Raw genomic sequence first — 21,683 nt, forward strand, 5'->3', positions numbered from 1 at the left:
GTACTCAATTTGTATTACTAAAAGTATTACTTAAAGTATTTGACAATGAACAGGGAGCGCCTAAAATGTAAATTGTTATTTGTAGTCCAAACATGACCAATCCTTTTTCGGGATGAGTTTAAAAACATGTTTCGCAACTTTCAGAGAGCAATGCTGTATCAGTAATGTAGCAACAAAAACTAGCCAGTTCACAACTGATAATAGGCTTTGGGGCGACAGTGGCACAGTTGGTAGAGAGGGTCGTCTCATGATCGGAAGGTCGGGGGTTCGAATCCCACCTCCTGAAAGTGCACATTGTCGTTGTGTCCTTGGGCAAGACACTTCACCCACATTGCCCCCAGTGTCTGCGTACATTGGTGTATGAATGGGTGAGTGGATCCTTGCTGTAAAGCGCTTTGAGTGCCTAATGTAGGTGGAAAAGCGCTATATAAGTTGAGACCATTTACCATTTACCATTTATACAAAGGAATTTACAATATACTGAAGGACAAAACCTATTTTATTCCACAACTGGGGGAAACATCTGGTACAGGGCCTTAAAGTAAAGTACTGGATGAAAATTCTACTTAAGCAAAAGTATTAAAGCACCCACTTTATGTACTTTCAGTTAAAGTATTTGACACAGATTTTTACAACTTGAGAGAGTTACACAAGTCATTTTTATGAGACTCAATGAGCCGCACGGTGTTTTAGGACTTAATTATGTTTCTAATCAAAACAGCTTTATTACCGCTTTAAATTCACCTGTGGCGCGTCCATAAAGAGATCACAGCGACAAATGAATGTGTTTTTTAATTAGTTCAGTGGAGTCAAGAGACAGAGGTTCTAAAATGTTCAGTAAATATCCCTATGTTACTTTCCACCACTGCTTCTATATTTTCTATAACCTATACATGTTTATGAAGTCAAACATGTGCCTAAAGTTAAATACAGTAATGACAAAACTAAAATAAACAGGTCATAGTTATTTGAGCTGCATCAATGTAAAAATATATTTCTGTTTACATAGTTTGAGTCTCGGGAGAGTTCCTTTAAACTTGTGCTGGTTTAGCACCAAGAATGTAAAAGTGCCCTTGAGATTTCACATTTTAACAAGCTATAAATACAATAAGGGAAGTAAAATGGATCAGCAACTTTGAGATTTGTCGCACCAACAAGTATGTAAATTAAGATTACCCAAACTTCCCCTTTCTTTTCCACGAATTCGAAATCTGTTTCATAGAGCGACGATGCTGCATGTTGGGTGGTTTTTGTTTGTTGATTTGCTTGGCACAAATGATGTGTTTCAATTTGAGCCGGGAGGGTGTGGGGTTCAACCAGAGGTCAGGGCCAGGGCAGAGGTCAAAGTGGATGAGTCATTTTGTAGACTTGCCGTAAAAGGCATCACAAAATCTGCTGCAGTGTAGAGACAAACATACAAGTTATTACGCTATTATGCCTTATTAATCCATTCTGAAGTATCATGATCTAATACAATATACGTCCTAGAAGATCTATCCAAGCTCAACAGTCTTGAATTACACAATATAATCGTCTATTGTGTCAACTAATAATGTGATAACAGTAATTCAATACATTGAGTGTAAATCTTTCATGCTTTATTGTTAAGCCTCACATGAGGTAACCCTCGACTAATTATTTTGCACTTTCAGCTGGAACCCATAAGAGAAAGAGAGAACCCTGGAGCATCAAAGAGCATCTGTCTGGAAATAATAAGCACCAGTTAAGCGTAGCAGTAAAACATAGGGAGGTGGTTTACTTATGGCCACATTTCAGCAAACAAAAATATTAGGACCAACATCTGAGCAACATCATACTGACCTGTAGTGTAGGAATACTAAAAGCAATCACTAATATACTGTAACTTTTTGATTGCTTATGTCTCGAAATCCCCTAATTCCATCTCTGTAATAGGTCCAATCTTCAATTTTATGCCCCCTATGCTCATTTAATTTTTTGTTTCATTATTTGACAAGGAATAGGCTATGTCCAAGCATTCTCTTTATACACTTCATATCTAAGGCTTACTTGACATTGATCAAACAATAGGCTGTAATCAGCGTTGGGCAAGTTATTTTAAATTGTAATATATTCTATTTCTCCATCTGTGAGATCAATAAAGTATCATCTTATCATCTTATCTTATCTTATTTAATGCTCATACTTCCAACTCACTGCCTGACAGGCCTGGGAACAAGCTGCCGGCTGAACTGGAAACATGAACTCACAACAGAACTTTCTTATTAGACCATCGGTTGTAGACATGAACACTATTTGAAGTTATAAGATGTATAATATGATATGATTCATTTCTGCCAGAGGAAAAAGTAAATCTTGTTTTCAACTCCCGCCTGTTTTGTTTTTACTCTGTCCAAGTGTAAGCTTTGAGGATTGCGTTCCATAACACATATTCTATATAAGTGATTACAGCTTTAAAATGCAATGTTTGGATTACATATATAACTGTTTAAAAAATGTAGCCGAGTTACACTACTTTGAGTTACTTTTGGCAAAAATACAAATTGAAAAAAGCAATAATGCCACAGAGCAAAAGTGCAGTCAAAGATTTCCTTTTCCTTCACTTTCCCCCATTCATTTTTTGACGACATTAACTAGACACAACTGCAGATCTTATACACCGAACTCCAACTTGATTTGGTGCTGCATTTTATTTGGGGGAGTTTAGTTTCATCCATTTAAATGCACTTGTAACTCGAGTTACTTGAAATGTAATGACTAATATAATGTATTTTGCGCAAATAAAATGTTATATTCCTTAGCTACTGGAAAAAGTAATACATTTTTGTAACTCGTTAATTTTGTAATACGTTACCCAACACTGGCTATAAAAAACAAATAACAAGCTACCACGCTCTTCCACGGGCACGCACAAAGACCAGACAGGTACGTATCAACTCGTCTAAGCTCAGGTAAGAACATATCTCAGTATGGAAGAAATGTGTGCCCTCAGTCACGCAAAAAGACCAAAAATGTTGTTAGCGTTTGGCCTCTCCCAATGTATTCCTATAGCTCCAAACGGGGTGAAAGTAGCAGGGACCACGCTCTTTCACAGGCACGCACAAAGATCAGACAGGTACGTATCAACTCGTCTAAGCTCAGGTAAGAACATATCTCAGTATGGAAAAATGGTGGCCTGTCCCTTTAAGTGCAAATGGATAGTGGACGGTCGCTAAAGTGGGGCCAAGCAGGTGCATTAGAGTTTTGTTATCTCTCATCAACACTTAAAGTCCACATTGCAAACTTATGTATAGCCTATATAGCCTTAAGATCAGACCTAATGATACATCAGGTGCAACACTCTAGTAAATCAGGTCATGAGAGTTACGTCCATATTTCCCACTGCCCTGAAGACACAGCCTTTTGAATAAACCTATTGTAGGCCCCATCCAACCTTTGTCCTGTCTCTCGAATAACACCCCATCTCTCAGTCACACTTCTGTACCAGTACCTCCATTGCTCCTCTCCGCTCCACCTCCAAACTCGCTCTCCCTTTGCGCACCGCTGCCACTGCTCCCTCCGTTCTCCAGTCCGCACAGAAATGCAGCTGAGCTTGATCTGACTTGTCTTGCCTAAACAAGCGACTCAACTTTCCCCTGGGTTTTTTGGACTTATACGATATTTCAGGACTTGTTCCGGTTCTCCCATTTCGACAATATAATGGCCGTTTTTGTCTCTCCTCAGTGTCTGGGAATGATTATACTCGGAGTTGTGCTTATTCAAACAATCGTAGTTTCTGTCAGCTTCATGTACTTCAACCAAGTGCTGAGTACGGTAAGATAATGCGCTCAAGTCACATGGCTGCTTGTTGTAACGAGTAAACTTTGTTGGGGTTTGCAACTACGACCAAGACGAAGTTCAATGTACGTTTCTTTTAATATGGCACGGTGTGCTGCTGAATCCTTTAAAACCGATTCGCTTCATTGCGCACTCAGGTAATACAAACAAACAACTCGGGCAGTTGCACACCTTCACCAAACACACGGCCTTATTGCATACATTAAACTATTGAGGCATTGCTACAGGAAAAACAAACCTAATGTAGGAAGATACAGCGAGATTGACTGGCTGAGACTGTAGATCTTCTTGTCGTTGGCACGGTTATGGCACTTTTACGCATTGCGCTTTCGCTTTACTGGTTTTAAATGCATGCGTCGTTATGTGTTGACAGATGAAGGAGAGTTTTTCCAGGAGCAGCGTGTCTTGTTTGATGAACTCAAATCCACCCTCCGGACCTGAGGACGCCGCCGCCGAGGGGAAGAAGAGCGACCCCTGCTGGCAAGTCACACAACAGCTCCACTCCCACATAGAGAAGGTCAATCTTTTTATTGCATTTACTCTGTATCCTATTGACGTGCAGTGTTACCTGGGTGATTTATTGCAAGCACACTTGCCGTGCAGTCAGCAAGCGGAATTGTTTCTAATGAATTTCATAATGGTTATACACAGTTAGCCATTGTGGTGGTTCAAAGGCGGAGCAATTGTCTTGGAATTGGAAAGTTGTCGGTTCGAGTCCTGCCTGAGCACATGCTGCAGTTGTTTCTCCTGAGAAGGACAGAACCGGGAAGCAGCTCAAACACAAAGCTACATGCTGCTTACCTCTTTTCCACAATAATACACTGCCCAATCAAAGAAAAAAAATATAAAATAAAAAACATTATGATCTGGTGTTGCTGCATATGGTCAGGTTTAGGTTCAGCAACATTATAAAGAATTATATACACTATATAAAGAATGAGATCAGCTGTCTATCTAAACACCCCGAATGACTAGGTTTTCCATCAATGGATTTCTTCTTCACTGATGGCAAAGGCAAATTCCAAGATGACAATGCCAGGATTCATGGAAGAGTTGTTCAGGGAGCATGAGACATCATTTTCACACATGGATTGGCCGCCACACAGTCCAGATATGAACCCCATTGAGTATCTTTGGGATGTGCTCATCAATACAAGCTCTTGGGGGGAAATTAACGCAACACTGGATGGAAATAAATCTTTTGACATTGCAGAAGCTTATTGAAACGATGCCACAGCAGTAACCAAAGCTAAAGGCAGTCCAATGAAATATTAGAGCGTGTGAACTTTTTCTTTGTGGCAACTTTTCTTTTGGTCGGGCAGTGTATATTGCTTGTATATGTAATGCTCAAACTAAAGTTACCGTCATAATTACTTGTTGGAAGTTCAGTGGAAGTATTTTTTCTACAGAGGCAACAGGCATTAAATTCCCCAAACCATAGATTCCCAAACCTTTCACACCAAGTATCATCACCAAAGGAAATATTTGGTTTTCGAAGTCTTTAGTAAAATATGAGTGCCAGAAGCAGTCAACTACGGCAACCATTGTGGTAGCCGTAACTCAGTTTGAGAAGCACTGCCAAACCATGTGTTCTCTGAATGTCATCATCAAATTGATTTGTGTTTTATGTAGTAAAACTATGTTTCCTTCTCCAGGCAATGGCAGACAGGCTTCAAAAAGAGATGTCCAAAACTATAAAAAGTATGACCAAATACCACATTTCATCATTACTTGCAAATCATTACTAGCAAACTACTGAATAAATGTCTAATAGTGACTTTCCTTTGTCTCAGATGGTCTGACAGCCGTGTTGCCGATGCTGGGTCCTGCGATGCGAGGCGTCCCTCTCCCCAAAGTGGCAGCTCACGTGACTGGAGTCGCCTCTTCCATTGAAAACTCTGCATCAGAAGGTGAGGGCCAGAGTCACATAGTTATGCTTAAAGGAAAAGGCCACAGTTTTTTGCATACAGAGATATGCTCTTACCTGAGCTTAGACGAGTTGATGCGTATCTGTCTGGTCTTTGTGCGTGCGCTCAGTCACGCAAAAAGATTTTGTTAGCATATAGCCTCTCATCCTCTCCTCTATGGGGCCAAACAGGGTGAAGTTAGAAGCAAGCAAGCTCTTCCACATTTTTCCTTATTTAAATACGGTTACATGAGTAGTTACATGATCCAAGTATAGTTATACAAAATTAAACATGTCGATTTTCTAAGTGGATAAAAAGGGGTACTATATTGTAAGGCGTAATAACACCTTAGGAGCACTTCGACGTTCGTGCAGCAAAGTCAAAATGCTCCTAAGGAATTGGTTTGTACATGAACAAGAGTCAGTAGCTCAGTTAATCAAGCATCAGCCACAGATTTTGATCAAAATTGTCATCTCTGCTTTAAAGATTTTTTTAATATAATTCAACCTCTAGCTGAAAATAAACTCCCCACACTGTTATAGGGGGTTATTGCAAAGGCTTTGTGCATGTTGTTTATTTGTTGTACAGTATTACCAGGTTCAACTTCTGGATATTGTTTTGTCACCTTGTATATACAGTTGACTTTACAGCCTGTAATTAAAATAGCTGTGTCATCACTGTGCAATGTCTGGGAAAATGGAAAACTGCCGAAAGGTTCATGATGATCTTTGACTTCCGATCCCTCCCAAAGCGATCTTTAAGTCGGTGCATTTCTCACCCGTACCCCGAGGGCTTCTCAGGGCAAAGTGGGAGGGAGGAATGTGCTCCGGGCCGGTCCCTGTGTCAAACCTTCATACCTGCACGTCCGTCAAAATGTGCAGCTGCCTGCCCTTTTGTGAAGCTGATACAATTGCGTTTCCTGCAGCTATTGTTTAGGTGACGACTCATTACGTGCCGAAGTGAAAGGGCGATTATACAATGTTTCATTTGGCAGTGCAGTGATTTGTTTTGCATATAAATCCAAAGTCAATAATGGCGAAATTACGATTTACAGCTGCTGAAGAATTGGAAGTGAACTAGAATTATAGAACAAGAGAAGAATATTGTACATCCATGTAGAGCAAGAAGCAAGATTTGTAAAGCTGATGCTGAAAAATAAACCAAGCTGAACATCTTTATGGAGTTTTCTTTCAAATTTCAATTTAGAGTTTTTAGCTCTTCCTTCTTTTTGAAATTGTGTCATTATCACATTCTAGCTATATTTTTTTTACTATGTTCTGTTGTAGGCTCGCGAAGCAGCAGTAAGGGTTACCTGGGGGAGCGCATCCGTTCATGGGAGGGGCAGCGCGGTCTGTCCTTCCTACAGAATATGGAGCTCAAGGGAGGGGAGCTGCTGGTGCCCAGAGCTGGACTTTACTACATCTACGCCCAGACGTACTTCAGGCTGCCCTCCACTGGGGAGACAGAGGCAGACAGCAAGGGAGATGTGGGCGAGGTCAGGATGGAGGAGGGAGCGCAGCTGGTCCAGTACGTCTACAAAAAGGTAAGGAAAGTACACAACAGGCGTCTTTGTGCAACGTTAGACGATAAATGTTTCTTGCTTTGTGGCCCCTCAGATGAGCTCCTACACTGTGCCCATTCTCCTGATGAAGTCGTCGCGGAGTGTGTGCTGGCCCCGTGGACAGGAGCCCGGACTGTTCTCCCTCCATCAGGCCGGGACCGCCTTCCTCCAACCAGCGGATCGCCTCTTCATCACTGTCAGCAATGCGAGCACTATGGACGGGAGAGCCAGCTATTTTGGGGCCTTTCTTGTGGGATAGAGACATGAAGAAAAACATTGCGATTCCACCAAAATAAAGAGAGAAAACATTGCAGGGGACGCTAGCTGCACCAAGGGGCCAAGAAGTTTGCTGAACCACGAAGGGTAATTCCCAAAAGAAACAGACAGCTTGAAATGAAAGAGAAAAGAAAACATTACAAGCTTTAAAAATGGATCAACCGTGGCTCCGCTGTTGCCCAAAGTAATGACATTTTGAAACATGCAGCAGAAAGCAACTTCATAAATGACAGAGCTGGAACTATAAGAACAAAGCCCCAAGTTTGCTCATCCAAATGTGCGGAAATATGAAAGTGTTTCAAAGTGTTTCAAATGAGGGCGTAATGCAGACTTAAGGAAGCTGAACACGAGGGAAAAAACGAGAGAAAATAAAAAACTGTGGACGTATCTTCATGCATGAAAAAAACATGCCATGCAGGATATACTTTCAGATGCCACGATGGAAAATGACCAGTATATTATGTGGCAGATTTAATGTTGTTTATTGCTGGACAATAAATGTGTTTTTTGTTACATCTGCCACAATGTCAGTATTTGTAATGTACTTTGTGCCGCGTGAGTACAGTTGGCACAACTCGGAAACTGCCAAAGAGTGTTTTTGTAAAAAAATTGTACAGTGTTAAATATAATATATATTGCTGTGGGTAAATAAATATTTTGTTTTTTAAAATACAATTTTACATTGACGATAGATAGACGTGTGAGCACATCAGGTCCACTTTGTAGGTTTGAGAGTGTTGTCGACGGGTGCTCTTCAAGGATGGGGCTGGAGCAATAGTGAAAACAGAGGAAAGTGACTTGCTGTGAAGTTATGTTATATTTTCTCTGTTTTCACAATTTCACATTTTTCTGATACAAAAAAACTGTACTTTTTAGAGATTTAGGATAATTGAAAGTTCCATAACTTGTGATACTTGTATTACAATTTGCAAATATTGCAATGCATCCCTATTGGGTAAATGTAAAAATTGTTATCTCACCAAGAAAATGCTCTACTAACAAGCCTTAGGAGTGTTGCCTCAGTCAGCAGGGCAAACCAAGGATCTACAACCAGTTGCATTTTTGTCTTTGACCTTAACACGTCAGACATAATCCTTAGGTAAAAATAGTTTTAGTAGTACAGTCCATCCATCTTCTTCTGCTCCATCTGGGGTTGGTCACGGAGGCAGCAGCCTGAGCAGGGATGCCCAGACTTCCCTGTCCATGCACAGGTCCTCCAGCCTTTGAGGGGGATTCTGAGGCATTCCCAGACCAGTTAATAGACGTAATAGTGCAGTGTAAAAAGTAAAGAAGTCTAACTCTCCAGGGTGAACTACTGAACCCATAGTTACAAAATATCCTCAAAGAAGCTCTCTGCCATAAAAATAGCCCATTAGGTAGAACATTTTGGATACCCCTGGGTAAACAGCACCCACAGAGACACTGTAAACAAATATGGTTAGACAAAAAAACGAAAAATGAAAAAGTAAAAAACTATCTTTTAATTCATGTTGTAATACATGTTTCCATATTATGGCAGTGAATGTTTCAGCAATAATAAGTCACCCCTTATACAAGAGCTCTTACATAAAAAAAAAAAAAAAACAATACCAAAACTCAACCAGGGTTCAAGTAATGCCCAAAACAAAGACATTTTGAAACTTAGACGACACAGAAAAAAAAAAAGTTGCTTTCTGATCATACTGCTGTGTAACCTGCCCAATGCTTCCTCACCGGTCAAAGACGCGTCAGTCATTGTTTTGGTCGCTTTGACTGCACTAACAAAAAGGTAGCTCGTAGCTTTAGCCGAGACAGTAAACAATAACACGGACAGTAGACGGGCTTGTGGAGTTACGGGGTGGGCATCAAGGTGCTTCAACTGAAAACAAAATTCAAACAGAACGAACAATGTAAAGAAATAACAGTGGAACCAGTTACTGAACATTTGGTATCAAAAATAGAGTAGAGTTGGTCTCATCAGTCAGGACACTACGAGCAAGAGGGCAACGCACGCACAAAGGGTATATTATATCTTGTCAATAACAACCTATGGCTTTAGTTCATCTAAACACACAATCATGTACAATCCCCGTAAGAGTATAGAAGACAATACTGTAAACAACGTGTGTGTGCAAGGGTTGAGCGACGCCTTGCTTGGAGCTCCTATTGCTATGGTAATCTCTATAGTGGTTTTTAGCTTGTAAGTTTTGCCAATCAATGAAAACTAAGAGCTTACAGTCCACAATGTACAGTAAGTATGGTACACACTTGCGTAGCCAAGTGCTTCGACGTCATCTCGCTGCTTGCACGTTGCCATTAAGACAAATTTCGATCTTTAATAGTAAGTCGACAGTACTTGGATTGAAGAAAGTCGATGATACAAAAGGCATACAGTCTTGTGTGTGAAAAACAACGGTCCATAGATCAATCACAAGATTCATTCACGATTCACATACAGGGTTAGTATTGGTTGTCCTGATACTTGGAGCGGAGACGTACATAGGATAGGATTACTTGAAACATAGAAAATCTCATGGTTCATATTCTGTGTATATTGGGCTGATGTAAACTACAGATGTGGAAACCTGACATGGGCTCCTAATATTGCCTTTAACAAAGTGAATGTGGCCTATTGGGTGCGCGACATAATAGAGGAACCAAAGAGAGAAATGTTGAACTAGCGACAGGCAGTTACATAGAGGGACACACACAGGCACAAAACAGGAGGCTTTGGCACGCCCATGCTAGTCTTACTACTCAGCATTTTCAACACAGAAGAGCAGATTACATACAGGACAGACCCATAGCTGCCTTGGATGCCCTCCACTGGTGTGAGGAGGGTGGTACAGGTTGACAAAAAAAAAACAGTTGTCACATTCAATCAGCAAGCTCCGTTTTGTCCTATCCAATGAGCAGCTCTAGACTGTCCTCATAGCTGGGCTCCTGCGGCGAGCTGGGGGACAGGAAGGCCGTGGGTACCGGTGATCCCGTTGCTGTGGTGACATTGAGGAGGGTGTTGCCACGGATGCTGGTGGTTGCCGGGTTACGGAGTGCAGCAGCAGCTGTGATGCTTGTCAGGTTAATACCCAGAGTGAGCCGCGTCTGCTCCAGGGCCTTCTCCGGGACCGCGAAGGCTTCGAGCTTCTTCTCGCCGTTGGCCATGTACGAGTTCTGGCACCCACGACATATACAGTCCAGACAGGCCTGGGACAAAGGAAGCATTGCAAATATTACCAAATACAATAAATAATACTGTACTATACTTCATCTGATCATCCTCACCTTACGGTTCGAGTAACAAGGGCAGCGCTGCCCTCTGCAGGTGAGTACAGAGGGGTTCTGTGTGGCGCGGCCGCACTTGCAGCCCTTCTTCTCCACTGGTTTCTTGTATGGGGGCCTCACCGGCGCTGTGGGCAGGATGCAGCCAGACAGCAGCCGCTGCTCTTTGTTACGGTCCTTAGACTTGGAGCCTCCGCTGCTCCTGGGCTTGGCATGGGGCTTTTTAGGGTTTGGATCCACATGCTTTCTAACCCCTTTGCTGTGGTTCTGTGCAGGTCGACTCGTTTTGGGAGGTGCCCCGTTTGCGAGGGAGGAGTACGTGTGAGTGGGTACAGTTATAGTGGGGGCATGCGACTGTGTGTAGTGCAGTGTGTGAGAAGGGGTAGTATGTACATGGGATGAGGAGCCCTGAAGGATGGAGGAGATGGGCAGGGGTTTCACCTTCTCCCGGTCACTCTCTGAACGGGAGCGTTTGCGGTTAAGGCGGATTGGCAGGGGTCGTGAGGCTGGAGGAGGGTCTAAAGAGGGTGCATGTGTGTGTGTGTGAGCACCATGCCCGGTCATTATGTTAGTCCTGTCCGTTTGAATCTGTGTGTAGTTATGGGCTGTGTCCAGCTGTATGTACATCTGAGTGTGTGCTCTGTCTGTGCCCATGTGTGTCCTTTCTGAATGAGGAGAATCTCTGCCAGGCTGCAGAGGGTCTAAAGTTTGTAAGACCTCCTCCACACTGAGGAGAAGCACCTCACCTTCCTCCAGCTCCCTGCTGTCAGAGTCTCCATCCCTGAGCGAGCACATGGTGCCTGTGGCTAGAGGAGCAGTGGTCAAACTCAGTTCGAGCCCCGCACAGCCTGCAGTGGACACAGAAAGGGATGTGGGCTCCTCCACCAGTTCACACACCTCCAGTTCTGGAGATGAGGGCTCTAGGTCCTCCAGAAACTCCCCGTTGCACTCTTGTGGCCCATTTGAACACGGAGTGTCTGAGGAGGTCTGAAGAGCACAAATGTCTGTGGAAACTGCAGGCACCTCTGTCGGGGTGAGAGATTCTAGAGCTGTAGAAGACACTTCCTCCTGTACTAAGTTTAGGTCTTCTGTATCCTCCTCAGACATCAACACCTCATCTAACAAGGCCATAATCTCTGGAGAGCCTCCCACACTGCTGATAGGCTGCAGCAGTGGAGAGTGCATCACATAGACACAGAGTTTCCTATAGCACTGCACCAGCAGAGACAATTGCTTGTTCTCCTGGAAGGAAGAATAGTCCTTACATCGATTACACGACAGTCTGACCCGCATCTTCTGGCCTTTACAGCCCGAGCAGACGCTGTGTTGACAGTCTGGATTTGCAGGAGAAATGGGATCCTGTAGCAGTTTACCTGAGAAAAGAAGAGCAAATATGTCATATGACTGAAAACATGTAATGCACTTGACGTAATCCAAAACACCAAAATGTAAAATGAATGCATTAGCATCCTAATCCCCGCCTTAACCGCGTGCATTTTCTCCAGCGTAGCTTTACCCAACTCTAAAAAGGCCTCTAGGGCAGTGTAACGCCTCATTTGAAAGTTAAGACCTACAAAACTCATCTAAACTGTTTATTTCCTGGTGTTGTAGCCGCATTCTCGTCTGCTTTTTGATTATATTTCATTGCTTTTTGTCACATTTTTACATTTTCATTGCTTTTTGTCACTTTAATGTTGCTCATTTGTGGCTTTTTTGTTGTGTTTTCGTCATACATTTTTGTCACTTTTTCATCACTTTTCTGTTACTGTTGCTCATTTGTTGGTCACTTGTTAGTAGCATTTTTGGCACTTTTCTGTTGCTCTTTTGTGGCTTTTTTGATGCGTTTTCATCCTCGCTTTAGTCTAATTTTTATTGCTGTTTTCACACTTTATTCAAGAAGTTTCTAGATTTAGGTAATACCAAACTGGAGAAAATGTGTTCGGTTCAGGTGGGGGGGTAAGATGTTAATAAAAATGCATGCAATGTTACAAGTGACATGTTTTTATATTATAGTTTTTAAGATAAGCAATTGAGTTAATATTGGGCACTTGGAACGCAAGCGGAGCCAGTGTTGATGTAGCGCTGCCTCTGCAGAGTGAGTAAATAAAGCATGAACACAAACACATGGCTCTCAGCAGCACAACAACAGAGGAGTCATCTGTCCTGACAACAGCACAGATGACTGCGGTTACTAAGGAGACCGCGGCGCGAGCACGAGCAATCACGCACGCCCACGCACGGTTCCGTCAATATAATGAGTGTTAATTAACTAGTTTTACACTGCCTTCAACTTCCGTGGGATCAAATTTAACACACACCCAATAATAGAGCGTAAGTCCAGTGCCTTACTTACCACAGACGAGGCAGGAAAGGGACTGTCGGAAGAAGGGCAGCAGCGTGTACATGTCAGTGAAGGTGTGCGGCTGCCGCGGATCACACTGCAGCACGGCCCGGCTGGCGGACACGTACAGAGCGGTTGCATTCACTCCGTTCATAGCGCTCTCCTCCGCTGCTCTGGGGAAACACGGCCCGGGAAAATCTACCACTCAATGCAACTGAGAAAGGGCCAACCCCGAGTCCAAATAGGAACGACACACGAGAAATAACACCGAATTGTGAAGCAGTAGTCAGTCACCCGAGTGTCTAAATGCATCCATTGTATGAATAATTAATAAACAGCACAACAGGCTGCGACCATGGTGAGGCGGTTTACAGTATACAAGCACGTTAACACGGCAGGTGGCTAGCTAATGTTAGCACCACCGGTTCAAAGCATTGTATTTCAACGAAGCACACTTATAGCAGAAGAATAGGGTTATTAATAGGCCTAAAATGTGTGTACATTTGCTTTCTCTACTTACATTGCGCCCATGTGCGCACTTGCCCCAACAAAGAATTAAGTGATCAAACGATTCATGATCAAAAGGTTAGCATTGACGTGCTAATACAAGCTTCCGACATCAGCCAAGCGTTTAAAATCAGAGAAGACTCGAGAGAACATACAATCCACGCAGAATTCAAAACAATTTCTTCTACGATGCTGTAGTGGTCGCTGGACTGCCATAAAAAGATCCAATTGAGTTCAGAGAGCAAATAGCAGTGGCCCAGGCGCGCGCTTGATGTAAACAAAGCTAACCAGTTAGCGTTAGCATGGCTAACTGAATTAGCATGCCAAAAATACGGTAATGCCGAGCCTCCTGGGTCGCCCTAAGCCAAAAACACACTAGGGAATTTCAAGCTCCTGTATGAAAGTCTGCAAATTATATTCACGGTAGGACACGATGTTGTGGTTGCCAAATAAACATAGATAACGACCCGTTTTTCCAAGGCATCAATCATTTGCTATCCGACTTTTTTCCTCACACAGCGAAGCATGGAGATCACGCGAGACTTCATTCTTATTTTTCATGTTGACTGTCGATCATCACGCGATACTTCTCCTTGTTACCCTTGGTTACCATTCCACGATGGATGTGCGAACAATCAATATCACTTATTTTGCCGTTTTATTTCTATGGTCAATGTCCAAGTAATCGCATACATTTCTCTTGTTACTCATATAAGTAAAACATCAATTAGAACTACCCACCAACAAAGTAATTCAGTTGTTAGTGTGTCTCATTATATTTGAACTTTGTATCCATACAAATTAATTAAGCAATATATTAAAAATAAACATTAAATAATAAACACGTGTATTTTTGTGGTCTTCTTTTTCTTGTCACTTTACATAATGTTCAGGATGTTATCTATTTCAATTTATCTATTTCAATCATATTTAAATATACATTACTTTTCTCTACATTCTCTTTTCCCTTAGATTAGTATATTCTTCATTTTGATTGGCTGAGAGCTCCAGCCCCCCTTCCCCATTGGCTGAAATCTCTTCCGTGCGTGCCCCACCCCCGTCACAGAGTACGCAGGGCAAACATGGCGGCCCTCGGTGTGGCTCGAAGCAGCTGCGGACTTTTAAACGGACTCAGGACGTCGTTCAGGAGTTTTTCACAGGTCAAACATGGTGCGGCTGCAGGGACAGTCACGCAATGCAGCCAGCAAAACCATTGTCGCTGGTACTCAGTCAGCCACCTGTCCGTTAAAGAGAGGATCGACAATAAACGAAAGGCGGCGCTAGTCGGCGGAGGTCAGCACAGAATTGATGCACAGCACAAAAGGGTAAAGAAATGTATAATTGAATTCAAGTGTACTTTGAAAATACATCTAAGCTACTGCTTCCCTGATTCGTGATTTCCCTTTTCTACCGACCTCTTGATGACCTACTTAGTGCTTTAAAACTTGCAATCTCACCTTGCTAAGCTAACAGTAACATAACCAACGACACAACAACTATCTGTCAGACAAGCAACTTATCAAAAGTTAACACATTTCAAAACATTTATGATCAAAACTTATTATACGTCTAGTCTGTCAAAATAAGCCTTTGGCGAGTAACGTAATCAAAGTAAGTTTGAGAAAGTATGTTGTTATTGGAAATGCACATAAAACAAACAATATGTTAGGAAAACGTCAAATTTAGTTAAATTTTTCCAACAGTCCTGGGAAAATAAATCCCTCAGTCAAAGCAAAAGGAACTGTTCTGGACCGGTGCTGTAAATCTTTAAAGTAAACTAATATTTTTGGGTTCTGTGTTGCAGGGAAAGCTGACTGCAAGGGAGCGAGTGGAGCTGCTCCTGGACCCAGAGTCCTTTGTGGAGTCTGACATGTTTGTGGAGCATCGCTGCTCCGACTTCGGCATGGAGCACGACAAAAACAAAGTACACGATTTCCTGTGCATTACCCTTGGTGATGATAGTATTTATTTGCACACAATAATCAGATTCATTTGTGGTTGCATTCTTTAGTTCCCAGGTGACAGCGTTGTGACAGGCCGTGGCAGAATTAATGGCCGACTCGTTTATGTTTTCAGCCAGGTACAGTGGGATGTCTATAAAGATGCTTGGCACAAATTTTAAGGGAGTTTTTTTCATCTAATATTGTTGATTCTATCAGGACTTCACAGTGTTCGGCGGTAGCTTGTCTGGAGCTCATGCACAAAAGATATGCAAAGTAAGTAAGCTGTTTGTCGAAATGGAATCTATTCATGAATCATGGTTATTATTATCACATTGCATGAACGACCACTTGATCTGTTTAGATAATGGATCAGGCCATGACGGTTGGAGCGCCAGTGATTGGGCTAAATGACTCTGGCGGAGCTCGAATCCAGGAGGGAGTGGAGTCTCTTGCAGGATATGCTGATATTTTCCTGGTAAGACCTGACTGAAGCTGAGGCAAAACAGTGTAAGTGTACTTAATAATGAATTAATTTTGTATTCAGAGAAACGTACTGGCTTCAGGTGTCGTGCCACAGATCTCCCTCATTATGGGCCCCTGTGCTGGAGGAGCCGTCTACTCTCCTGCGCTGACTGACTTTACATTCATGGTTAAGGTAGGACTCTGAAATGAATGATGAACAATGAAGTAAACTTTACTTTCATAAACTCTCCTGTGTTTTTAAAGGACACGTCGTACTTGTTCATCACGGGTCCAGATGTGGTCAAGTCTGTCACAAATGAAGATGTGACTCAGGAGGAGCTGGGAGGAGCGAAGACGCACACCACAGTTTCTGGTTAGATTCACAATGCTATACAATGTTATATGTACGCCTGCAACACGGCCTTTTAACTTCTTAATCCCCACCTAAACTGAGCACATTTTCTTGAGTTCTGCATTACCCGAATCTAAGGCTTTTTGAAAACAGCGTCAAAATAGCGATGAAAATGATGATGAAAATGCAACAAAGTGGCACAAAAGAGCAACAAAAATGTAAACCATAAAAACACAACAAAAAAGTGACCAAAACCTGACAAAATAAAACAAAAATGTGGTGAAAATACGTCAAAAAGGCAACAAAAAAAAAAGCGACTAAAACAGGTCTTAGCCTTCTAGAAGCTTTTAGATTTGGGTAAAGCCAAACTGGAGAAAATGCACTTGGTTAAGGCGGGGGTTAAAGGGATATTTCAGGATTTTTGACATAGGGCCTTATTTTTTTCATTCATGCAGTCCTTTATATTTGAAGAGTTTTGTGGTGCGAGGCTAGTGCGAGGCTAGTGTATGTCTATGGTAACTAGTAGCCTGCATTAACAACCTCTTCAAAATCATTGGGTAGTCCTCCAAACGTTGCCATATCTGATTTGGAAAAAGCTCCTTTGTGAATTCTGCATGTAGTAATACAGTAAAACTACTGTAGATCCAGTAACCTAGCAGATCACTCCGCCGTTGTGTAGCTTACAACCAGGAAGCTGATGCTGCTCAAATATAAGTTACTTTAAATGCAAAATGGTTATATTTAAAACATTATTCAGTCAAAACAGACATTTCTATCGGTAGTCTGGTGTTACAAGTAATTTGCCTCAGGTGCACTGTGCTTGGGTCAGACTGTTTTTAATGCAGGCTACTTGTTACCATAGACATGCGTTAGCCTAGCACTAGCCAAGCACTAGCGTAGCACCACTAAACTCTTCAAATATAAGGACTGCATGAATAAAAAAATAAAAAAACACTCTGGATAACTAGGAAATGAGCTAGTATGTGCCACAATGGAATGAATCAGTCAAAGTCTTTTCATATAGCACTTTACAAACAACAGAAATGTGTTGTCTTTTAGGCGTGGCTCACCGTGCATTCGAAAACGACATCGATGCTCTTCTCAACCTCCGGGAGTTTTTTAACTTCTTGCCGCTCTGCAACAAAGACCCAGCGCCAATCAGAGAGTGCCACGACCCAAGGTGACGATACGCCATAAAACTCTTAATCGTTTAATGCTGTTAATGTTGCTTACCTGACAAATGAAATGCACGTTTTCCAGTGATCGCCTTGTACCGTTTTTGGACACAATTGTACCATTCGAGACCACCAAAGCCTATGACATGGTGGACATCATTCACGCTGTAAGTGTCAGTCACATTTGAAATTCTGCACATGCTTTTCAAAATGTTTAATTTTTGTGTTTTTTTCCCCCCAGATTGTTGACGAAAGGGACTTCTTTGAAATTATGCCCAACTACGCTAAGAACATTGTAGTGGGGTTTGCTCGAATGAATGGACGCACTGTGGGCATTGTGGGAAATCAGCCTAAAGTAGCCTCTGGTAAGTCATGACATATTTGGAAAAGAATTTGAGAATGTTGAGATTTTTGACTTATTTTGTCTGGCTCTCGCTCCAGGTTGTCTGGATATCAACTCGTCAGTAAAAGGAGCACGCTTTGTTCGTTTTTGCGATGCTTTCAACATTCCGATCATCACTTTTGTGGATGTGCCGGGCTTCCTGCCAGGTATTGCTTAGTTTAGATCAGTGAAACACAGTGCACTTGGGATTATTTCAGGTCAAATAAAGAAGTTGAAACTGAATAGAATTTCAATATATTTTTGAAAGGAAAGTGTTATGTTTTGAGATAAAAGGTTTGAATTTGAGTGTGTGATAGCTTTATTTTGAAGCCCGCACACAACTAAATGATAACAAATTGGAATTTAGTTGATCACTTTCTAAATAAGAGGAAGTGCCTTTGATCAGCAGTGGCTTTTTTGTCTGGTTGACCCCTTGGACCTTTTTAAGAGGTGGTCCATGTGCCCCCTACCTCAAGGGTGGTGCTGTTAATTAAGAAAGAAATCACTTAAATCCGCTATTTGTTTGTAAAAAGGACAATGTTGCGTTCAAAAAAAACTTAAATGTAGCTTTTCCAATCAAAATCATGTTAAGTTCTCCCTTTTTTTCCAATCTGAAATAGTTCGAAGTCTATTTATTTGCAAGGTCAGTACTGTATTAAAACCAAATCTCCATTGTCTGTGCTGTGATCTTCCTCAGGTACCGCTCAGGAGTATGGAGGCATCATCAGACATGGAGCCAAACTGCTGTATGCTTTTGCTGAGGCAACAGTTCCCAAAATTACTATAATCACAAGAAAGGTATGTGTGAGAGCAAAGCGCCCATCTACTGTACATATGGCAAATAAAAAGATGAAAGTTGTCTTAATTTTAACCCCATCTGCACGAGAAGGTATAGATGTGAGAGTCATAATTTGTTCTCTTGCAAAAGCTTGAGGTGTTTCACAAGCTTTGCATCAAGTTACCGCTCTGATAATATTTTGGCTCTTTTTAGTTATACCAGTCTGCAGAAACGAGAGCTAAATCAGGACTAAATACACATGAAACGACCCAAACTAAATGACTGTTTATAAGGGGTTACTGGTCCAGAGATGAAACTTGTGTTTGTGTTCATATTTCAGGCCTACGGTGGAGCTTATGACGTGATGAGCTCCAAACATTTACGAGGAGACGTAAACTACGCCTGGCCCAGCGCTGAAGTTGCCGTGATGGGTGCCAAGGTATGAACAAACAAAGCTGAGAATAAAGAAAACAGGCTGGCCAAAAACAAGACATAATTAAAAGGCAGTGTTTGCAGAACGCGGTCTTGTGGTTTAAAAAGGCACTGCAACTGAGTTTGTTTTTAAATCTTTATTTTTATATTATATTTGAACATTTTTCAGTGATGGAGAAATATTCCATTGTGGATTACAATTATCTTTGTTCCATTTAAAGGTTTATGAGAGTAGTCTTAGCTTTAAAGGAACTATACGCAGTTTAAAAATGTTAAAATTATGTATTTTCCTCCCCCTACATGTTCCAGCCACCTATTCACCACACCTGCCTCTAAAAGTCCGAATTGCCATCGTGCACTTAATATAGAAGGTGCAGTTACACATATGACCTGAGTTGGCAGTAGTGAGTACAAACTTGTAGCTAGACCCTAGGAGCTAAGACAAATTAAAAGTCGTGCATATGAGACAGATCTGCTAATTTAAGTGATCAAAATGTGCAAAAACTATTTTATTACGAACGAAAACATGCATGGTAAGTATCTGTGTGATGTTGCTGGACCCAAAATTTTAAATTGGTCAATTAATTAAGTGGGTTGCCTTAATCTCTAACCCCCGCCTGAACCGAGCACATTTTCTCCAGTTTGGCTTTACTGAAATCTAAAAGCTTCTTTAAAAAAAAGTGTCCAAACGGCGACAAAAACGAGGATGACAATACAACAAGAAGGTGACAAAAATGCAACAAAAGTAACATGAAAAATGACAAAGTGATAATAATGAAACTAAAAAGTGACAAAAAAATTAGGAAAAAGAGCAACGAAAAAGCCACAGAGAAGTGGCACAAGAGCAACAAAAAAGTGGCAAAAAGCAATGAAAATGTGGCAGCAAAGCATGGAAATGTATCTGTTAAGATGAGTTTTGTAGATTTGTGTAAAGCTGAACTGGAGATGCAATCCAATGCTAAATATCTCCAATCTGTTGTTCTTTGAGTTTAGTTTTCAATTATATTATTTAGATTATCAAGCATTGTTCTACGGCGTTTCACAGGGCGCAGTTCAGATCATCTTCAGGGGGAAGGAGAACCAGGCAGAGGCGGAGGCAGAGTACGTGGAGAAGTTTGCAAATCCCTTCCCAGCTGCTGTCAGAGGTGAGTCCAAGTTTCCCCCATCTTAAATCATTTGGCAAATATTTTCCTTTTTACGTTTTCTCTCACGTTGGACCTGCCATTATCCTGCTGTGCGTTTCATCTAGGTTTCGTGGATGATATTATCGAGCCAGCAACAACTCGAAAGAAGATTTGCAGGGATTTGGAGGTCCTGGCCAGCAAAAAGCAGACCAACCCCTGGAAGAAACATGCCAACATTCCTCTCTAAAAGACAGACTTTTTATTCAGGCATTATAAAAAGCACTTGTGTTTTTGTCCTTCAAATTAACTGCAGAGGTGCTACTTGTTGACGAGTTTGGATTCTGAAATAGGCTATAGGTTTTCCATGAAGTGTGAACCAATCCCCAAATGTACTGTATTGTCATGACATGATGTACCTTCAAGAAATCTGAATGTGAAAATAATTGACAGGAAGTGACACTGGTGATACCGAGGCCATATTGGAACATGGAAAACTGTTTTCCCTTCTGAACTACATCTTTTATATAAACCATTATTTGTGGTTGCGGTCGCACTCCTTGTTTGAATTATGAGGTCAGGAAAAGACTGCCTTTTCAGTGATCAAGTACTTCATTTTGTGTAATAAACAGTGTTGGGAGAATACTTTGAAATTGTATTTAGTTACAGAAGACTGATTACTTGCCTTAAAATGTATTTTGTAATGTATTCCATTACTTTATCCAATTAGAGTACTGTATTTTCAAAACTTTCACTTTGGTTTGATTTATATTTACCATAGCTTTAATATTCACGCATAAATGCAGCATATTCACTTGTTACACAGTCTGTTAGGAATTCATTTACAATTAATTAGGAATTTTTAAAAAGCGCTTTGCAAATGAATGACAGCTTATCTTTTCCCCGACTGATTTGATCTTTTCCTATTGTTATGAATATGAAGCTGAAACGTAATGATTGAGCACTGCAATGTACTCCTTTGATTTTCAGAAAGTAACTGTATTCTAAATACCCTCAAATGAATACTCTAAATACTTATTCTAAATACATGCATCCTGTTACAACCCAACACTGGTAATAAATACATCTTGGACATAACAATGCATTTGATTACATTACATCAGGGGTGTTAAAAAAAAAGAAAACATCTTTGAGGGCCACATATTAAAGTACAGTGGGTTGCATAAGTATGGGTATGGGCCCCCCTTCAACTTTTTGACATTTTGCCATGCTATGGACCATAAATGTGCAAGACACACACTAGTAACACGCCATCGTTCCTTTTAGAGCAACCTATGGCCTTGAGAAGTTGCCTGATGATTTCTGAATGATCACATGTTGACCTCATGACTAAATAGAGTCTAGCTGTGTG

The 21,683-nt window shown here is 41.4% G+C and overlaps 3 protein-coding genes across 3 annotated transcripts; 2 read left to right on the forward strand and 1 right to left on the reverse strand.

Moving 5' to 3' along the window:
- Positions 1-3,545: 3,545 nt before the first annotated feature.
- LOC306976202 (tumor necrosis factor ligand superfamily member 10-like) lies at positions 3,546-8,145 on the forward strand. Its single transcript, XM_079574093.1, has 6 exons — positions 3,546-3,792; positions 4,190-4,333; positions 5,472-5,517; positions 5,610-5,726; positions 7,010-7,266; positions 7,340-8,145. Exons 1-6 carry the CDS (start codon positions 3,679-3,681, stop codon positions 7,541-7,543), a joined length of 882 nt encoding a protein of 293 aa, XP_079430219.1. The 5' UTR covers positions 3,546-3,678; the 3' UTR covers positions 7,544-8,145.
- Positions 8,146-8,680: 535 nt separating this feature from the next.
- LOC306975687 (E3 ubiquitin-protein ligase MSL2-like) lies at positions 8,681-14,175 on the reverse strand. The gene is made up of 3 exons (XM_079573331.1): positions 13,172-14,175; positions 10,822-12,191; positions 8,681-10,743 (listed from the first exon to the last, which is right to left on the reverse strand). The coding sequence occupies exons 1-3, from the start codon at positions 13,311-13,313 to the stop codon at positions 10,441-10,443; spliced, it is 1,815 nt and encodes a 604-aa protein (XP_079429457.1). The 5' UTR covers positions 13,314-14,175; the 3' UTR covers positions 8,681-10,440.
- Positions 14,176-14,729: 554 nt separating this feature from the next.
- pccb (propionyl-CoA carboxylase subunit beta) lies at positions 14,730-21,041 on the forward strand. The gene is made up of 15 exons (XM_079572975.1): positions 14,730-14,991; positions 15,471-15,590; positions 15,678-15,746; positions 15,826-15,882; positions 15,971-16,084; positions 16,154-16,264; positions 16,336-16,444; positions 17,483-17,603; positions 17,684-17,765; positions 17,840-17,963; positions 18,040-18,147; positions 18,678-18,778; positions 19,099-19,197; positions 20,236-20,335; positions 20,440-21,041. Exons 1-15 carry the CDS (start codon positions 14,749-14,751, stop codon positions 20,559-20,561), a joined length of 1,680 nt encoding a protein of 559 aa, XP_079429101.1. The 5' UTR covers positions 14,730-14,748; the 3' UTR covers positions 20,562-21,041.
- The last annotated feature ends 642 nt before the right edge of the window (positions 21,042-21,683 follow it).

This window comes from Gobius niger, assembly GCF_951799975.1.
Source record: "Gobius niger genome assembly, chromosome: 16".
Lineage (NCBI taxonomy): Eukaryota > Metazoa > Chordata > Actinopteri > Gobiiformes > Gobiidae > Gobius > Gobius niger.